The sequence below is a fragment of the Myzus persicae genome, unplaced genomic scaffold (genome assembly GCF_001856785.1).
Source record: "Myzus persicae strain clone G006 unplaced genomic scaffold, MPER_G0061.0, whole genome shotgun sequence".
In the NCBI taxonomy this organism is placed as follows: domain Eukaryota; kingdom Metazoa; phylum Arthropoda; class Insecta; order Hemiptera; family Aphididae; genus Myzus; species Myzus persicae.
This window is the reverse complement of record NW_019101362.1, coordinates 3,720-10,600: the sequence shown is the minus strand read 5'-3', so window position 1 is coordinate 10,600 and position 6,881 is coordinate 3,720. Positions and strand designations below refer to the sequence as shown.

At 29.3% G+C, this 6,881-nt stretch overlaps 1 protein-coding gene across 1 annotated transcript; it reads left to right on the top strand.

Annotated features, from left to right (window-relative positions):
• Window positions 1-84: 84 nt before the first annotated feature.
• LOC111028788 (zinc finger MYM-type protein 1-like) lies at window positions 85-6,310 on the top strand (the record flags this gene model as incomplete). Its single annotated transcript, XM_022307545.1, has 2 exons — window positions 85-1,142; window positions 6,209-6,310. Coding segments are annotated over 2 exons (1,160 nt in total), but the record flags the coding sequence as incomplete, so codon positions are not given.
• Between the last annotated feature and the right edge of the window lie 571 nt (window positions 6,311-6,881).

Below are 6,881 nucleotides of genomic sequence, written 5' to 3'. Positions count from 1 at the left end.
AAGTTGATGATACGACAGATATTTCGCAAAGAACACAATGTTCAATCATACTAAGGTATATAACAAGTAAATCTGAATTGGTAGAAAGGTTTCTTGGCTTCTATAATGTTAGTGAGGATCGCACTGCTGAGGGTCTCTTCAACACGTTAAATTCTGTATTATTAGAATTAGATATGGAAAAAAAGTTAATTGGTCAGTGTTATGATGGCGCGAGTGTCATGGCCGGTCATGTAAATGGTTTACAAGCCAAAGTTAAAGAGGTTGCTCCTAATGCGTTATTTACACACTGCTTAGCGCATCGTTTGAACTTGGTGTTGCAGCATGGCTGCAGTGCTAACACAGAGTGTCGTATTTTTTTTGCAAACATTACTGGAATTTCCGCTTTTTTTCATAATTCTACCTCGCGTACGAATGTTGTAGATGCTATTGTTGGTAAACGCATACCGCAATTTGTTCAGACGAGATGGGCTTCTCGCTCAAAAATTTTGAACTTAGTTGTAGACAAGTGGGACGAATTTAAAACGGTTTTTGAACATATTATAAAAGATTCAAATTCATCATCTGAATCGATTTGTGGTTCAACTGGGCATTTAAACAATTTAAAAAAATTTGACTTCGCTTTTTTAGCTCAAATATTTAATAGTATATTTTTACTCACTGACAATTTGTTTAATACACTTCAAAATAAGTCATTTGATATGGAATATTGTATGCGACAAATAAATATAGTCTATGATCTCGTTAGTAAAAAAAGAAATGAATCTGAGTTTTTAAAACTATTTAATAATGCGATGGCGTTAACAAAACGCCCTAAGGCAACAAGAAATAATTCTAATTCTGAATTAAATTATAAATTATTATACTATGAAATATTAGACAATATTTTACTTCAGATAACTACGAGGTTTCAAAATACTGATAAATTGATATTTTTACAACTGGCTGATGTTTCAAAATTTAAATACTATTCTACAAATTTCCCTGCAAATGCATTTGAAAATCTGGGAGAATCTTATTCTGACATATTTGTTGATAATAACAAATTAAAAGTAGAGTTAGAAGTATTATACAGTGATGAAAAATATCAAGATTTACATCATGTTTATGATTTAGTAAAAATATTTGAGAGTAGTGGATTAAAAGTAATTTTATCTGAAGTATATAAACTATTTTCTTTAATATTAACTATACCATCAACCAGTTTATCAGTGGAAAGGAGTTTCTCCTGTCTAAAACGTATAAAAACATATTTGCGCAATAGTATTTCCCAAAATCGATTGAGTTCTCTTGCTATAATTTCAATTGAAAAGGAGTTAATTGATCAACTTAAACATACTGGAGCGTTTTATGATGAAGTCATAAATATTTATGCGAGTAAAAAAAATAGAAGTATTGATTTACGATATAAATCATAAAAACATATTAAGACATTAGGTAGGTAGGTATATATAATATGTCAAATCATATATTTTGTAAATTATGTATTATTCAATAAAATGTGTATTGTATATGTTTTATTATAAAAGGTTTATGTCAGTTGACAGGTTATCGTTATTTTTTTGTTTTACGTGTCATATTAGGTAGGTACACCTATATTTTGTTTATTAATAATTATGTATTTATGTTTTATGTTTAAATCAAATTACGACTAAAACACTAGTCATGTAATATATTATATTGTTTTATGTTGTTTATATTTTATGTGTGTAAAATACTGTAAATTATATGTATATAGTTAGGGAGGGGTGTATGGAAAAACCTCTACGTGGTACACCCTAGGCAACAGTAGTGATCTAATCATAACTGGCTAATCTTTCCGCTCCATTTTGATAACCCATACCTACCAATTAACCTAATAATTTTGTTCCTGTGTTAGAGTAATAGTGTATTTACTATTTAATATTTAATATTTTTCCGCCTCATGTAAAATTACATGTCAAAACCGCCACTGCTACTTACCTCTTATATTGGCTTTTAATCTAATGGCCATAGCCTATATTATTTAATAGTATATTTTAAATACTTTTATACATAGTAGAATATTGTTACGTTGTAGACATTTTAGTAACTTGGAGACACTTACCCATGGCACCCACCCACCCACCAACCAAAAAAATCAGGGGTAGCAGCTGCTACCCTTGAACCCTCCAGTGTAACAGTTTGTTATATATGTATATAAATGTTTATGTTTAGAATAGAAGTAATATTAAAATAAGTTGTATTTATTATTTATAATGAGCTGTATATTATACAAAATTATCGACTTCTACATTTAAAATAAAAAAAGATTCGTTGTGTAGTTTTTTGCATACCTAACGGCTAACTGTTCTAATAGTGTCTTATGCTGTGCGTTTTGGAAATTTGTGCCAGAAGCATGAATTATGATGGTACCTGTATCTCTTTGTAGCTTGCCAGTTGTCGTGATAAAAAACTATTGGATACCTTTATACCTATGTAAAATAAATTTCAACGCTCAAACCAATCGTATCGATTAAGGTGCAAGTCGGAGCGAAATGTCTTCATCATTTTCCGTTCATGTAGGTACATCCTGATTCCTGATGCACAATTAACCGATTCGATCTAAGGTTAGTTTATTGTTTTATAAGAATGTTCTTTGTATAACTTAGTCTCTATGCTAGAAAATTCAAAATATTGTATTATATAGCTTGTGNAGGTTAGTTTATTGTTTTATAAGAATGTTCTTTGTATAACTTAGTCTCTATGCTAGAAAATTCAAAATATTGTATTATATAGCTTGTGGAGATTGCCACAGCACACAGTGTTAAATGATTGGGTTCCAAAATAAAAGAAAATAAACAAAAGCATTAGATGGGAAAATAACATACTTTCTTAGCAATGCGTAATATATTATACTATACTATTATTATCATGACAACCGACCCAACGCAGAGTCGCGGACAAAAATAATTATTTAAAAAACGTAAAACCAAAATAGGTAAAATAAACCAAATTTGTACAATATTGGTTTACGTAAGAAATTATTATTCTACGACCTGGTAAACATGACCGATTATTTATCGGTCGGCTTTTATATCGTACTAGCTGAATTACCCGGCTTCGCCTGTGTGTAGTTTTGCTTTCTCTAAATAAAATTCTTAAACCAATACATGTATTTTTATTAATTTTATCAAGTGCTAAATACTAGTAGTAGTAGTTGAATTATAAATTTAAAAAATAATAATAATTATATTTACAAATGATTCTAATGATTCTATATACAAATTACTATTAAAAATGATTCTATAATTAAAATAATAATTTGTAAAATTTAACTTTATTTATGAATATTTCCAAATGATTCTATACTTATAGTTGCTCAATTCTAATATGACTTTATGTCAAAACCTCTTGTTATACCACATTCACAGATTTATTTGCATTGAGTTACGTTTGAGTGTTGTTCGCATGTCGATAAGAAAAGTAATATTATTTTTCGATAACGCAATTCGCATTATAATTGAGAAAGTGGTGGTAAAAAGCTCGTGATCGGTGTTTTCAATAGAACTCTTATAATAATTAAAAATATTATTAAAAGTTGACAACTATATTATTACTAAACATATGGACACTGAATAAAACATATTTTTTTTTTTACTTATTTTGTGTTACCAAAAAAAAGGGTTCTTCTATTATAATGTACATTTTTTTTCTGAATGTTTAATCTTAAAAATATATGCTGTAATTGGGCTAAATTCCCGTTAATAATTTAAATAAATAAACTGAAATTTGGAAACCTTTAAGTTTATCAGTGGTATGTTATGGCATATTGATTTAATTATTTAGGGTTCTGAATTTGCAATATTTCACTTGATATATTTCAAAATTGAAAATTTCACTCTCCTTAAAAAAATATTTTTACTTCTTTAAAACGTGTTCGATTATAGATGATTATAAATAAAATAATATATAGACTATACACAGAAAATATTGATGGTGAATAACTTATCACTTATAATTTATATCAACCATGGTAAGCGAACTACACAGATATATACAAAATACTAGATAGCCGACTTGGAAATGATTTTGAAGCCCACAAAATGACCGAAATTCTCTTATCTAAGAGGTACCTAAATGTTTACATAGAAGTACAAAAAATTGTAGCTCATAATATTAGCTCACAGTTCAACATATTATAACATAACATACCTAGATTGCTAGGTACATATTTTATGATTATTACAATTATATATTTTGATAATACACATGACAATTTGGATGATTTGTTCTGACAATTATTATTTTTATTAATTTTTGTATATTTTTTGGGATATTATAATAATGTACATAATACTTGTCCTATATATTAATTTTATACCGTGACTTGATTTTCTTTACTAGCAGAGTTACATAAACCTAATTTTACCTGTTTTTTTTTTCCTGGCGAATTTTACACTAAAAGAAAAAGTTCTTGTGGAGTATACATGTGCCCATTTCGAGTTATCGGCTATAACTAGTAAAATACTTAAATAATAAAAATAAATATTGGGTTATAACGAACTGGTCGTTATCTTTTTCCTATTATGTACTTATATATATATATGCTGGACAAAGCACGACGTAATGTAAAATAGACGGCGATCACTAATTGTGGATCATCAATTAATTAATGACATCGACGACGACTATATCCACGTTGATGACGACATCACAACGTCAGAAATTGCAACGAATGAAGATATAATTAAAGATGTCATGACCAGTAATAAACCAGATAATGATGATGGGGCTATCGAACGGTTGAGAACGTTATACCTTTTTGGCCGAACGATTGAGAACACTTAAAAATAACAAAGAACTTACCACTGACCCTAAAAAAACACAAAAAAGAATACGATTGAGAACGAATTTACGAGCAACGTTGCCATATCATTTATTATTTACCATTTAACAAATATTCTAGAAAAAAGTCATATGTAATATAAATATGTTTAAAAAATTTTAAAAAATGTATTATTATAAAAATATGTAATAAATATGTAAAAAAAGTAAAAAATGTAATGACAAATGAGTTACCTATACATTAGTTATAGCGGGATAGCGTAATCCAACATAACCTAACCTTACGTTTCTGCGACAAAGTCATTCTCTCGTATATCTGGTAAATACGTTATAAATAGGATCCGATAAACGTCCGATAAATATTAAATATCAACCGGATCAATCGTTCAGCCCAAAAGGTATAACGTTCTTTATCGTTCGATAGCCGATTATCGTGCTCAAATTATCTTTCGATGACATTTGGCAACGTTGGAAAAAAAAAATATAGAGCGTTCTCAATCGTGTTATCAAAAATAACGTTCTCAATCGTATTTTACCAATACCGGATGATGGTGAACTTGATGACGACTTTGGAACTCTACCATTAATATCTGAAGCTCGTGCTGCTCTAAGAACTCTCGAAAAATTGTATTACACAAAATATGAAAGAACACTGATGGTGAAAGGAAAGTGATGGCTTTAGGATATTCTACGAAGCAAAGTTCAATTTAAGATTATTTTAAGAAATTAAATTCGAGTGAATAAAAATGTAATATTAAATGTAATAATAAATTTAAGTATGTATATACAATAGCAAGTTAAAATTTGCAACAATAATTAATACATAGACGTATGTGAAGTTGGCCCACCCAAGTTATAGAATTTACTTCAAAGCACCAACAATATTTTGCAAGTAATTTGCAAGAATTTGCAAGCACAATTTTAGAATTTGCAAGTAACCGGTTTTTGAGAAATTTAAGGGTGGGCCAAATTCACTTGGCCCACCCAAGTACTCCGAATCGGTCAAAATCGGAACCAAACGATAGCTACTGATTTGCAAGAATTTGCAAGTTTGGTTTTAGAATTTGCAAGTCACTCGTGCCCCGGCCGTGAGCTTTTGAACTTGTGAACTTGGCCCACCCAAGTACTCCGAATCGGTCCAAATCGGAACCAAACGATAGCTACTGATTTGCAAGAATTTGCAAGTTTGGTTTTAGCATTTGCAAGTCACTCGTGCTCCGGCCGTAAGCTTTTGAACTTGTGAACTTGGCCCACCCAAGTACTCCGAATCGGTCCAAATCGGACTCAATACTACTAAGCAATCAATTTGGGTCTCTGGTTATTCGGATTGGAAACATTTAACCCAGTCATAAAGAACAAAGGACTGTAAAAATAACTGAGCTATTTTTTATGTTTTTTCAAACAGTATGAACTAAATCCAAAATACTTAGTTGGCCAAGCATATGATGTGGCTGCAGTAATGAGTGGCGTTCATGGAGGTCTCCAAAAAAAATTAATGATTACTTAAATGAGAAATTGTAATAATGAAAAATCCTATGCTCCATAATATATTCATTGCCCTAGTCACCAAATAAATTTAGTTTTACAAAATGCAGCGGAGGAAAAATCCAGTGCTAATGTTTAATTTACTTTTAGAAAAATCAAAATCTGCCGAAAGTTTTACAAATTTAGTAAATGAAGATCAAAATTTATATGAACGTGAATTAGAAGACACTAATAATATTGCATTACATACTGATAGTGAAAATGAAATAGAAAATAATTTTTTTAAATTTAATTTTATATATCTATTATACATTTTCTTTTATTTGTAAAAAATAAATAAATAACATTTTCTATTACTTACTTTCAAAAAAAGAATGTTGGTCGTTCATTGTTTTCGCGAGTGGTTTTGTAAAATAGGGTATGTAACTGAAATTTTTTAAGAGGCCCTACTATGGATTAGTCTACTTTATTAGAACCCTTAAAGGAGCACACAACACAAATAAAAATATTTAAAATAATAATTCTTAAAATTTTTTTTAAATGCAAATTATTGTAGTTATGGTTATATGAAATGATTTTGTGAAGATACGATG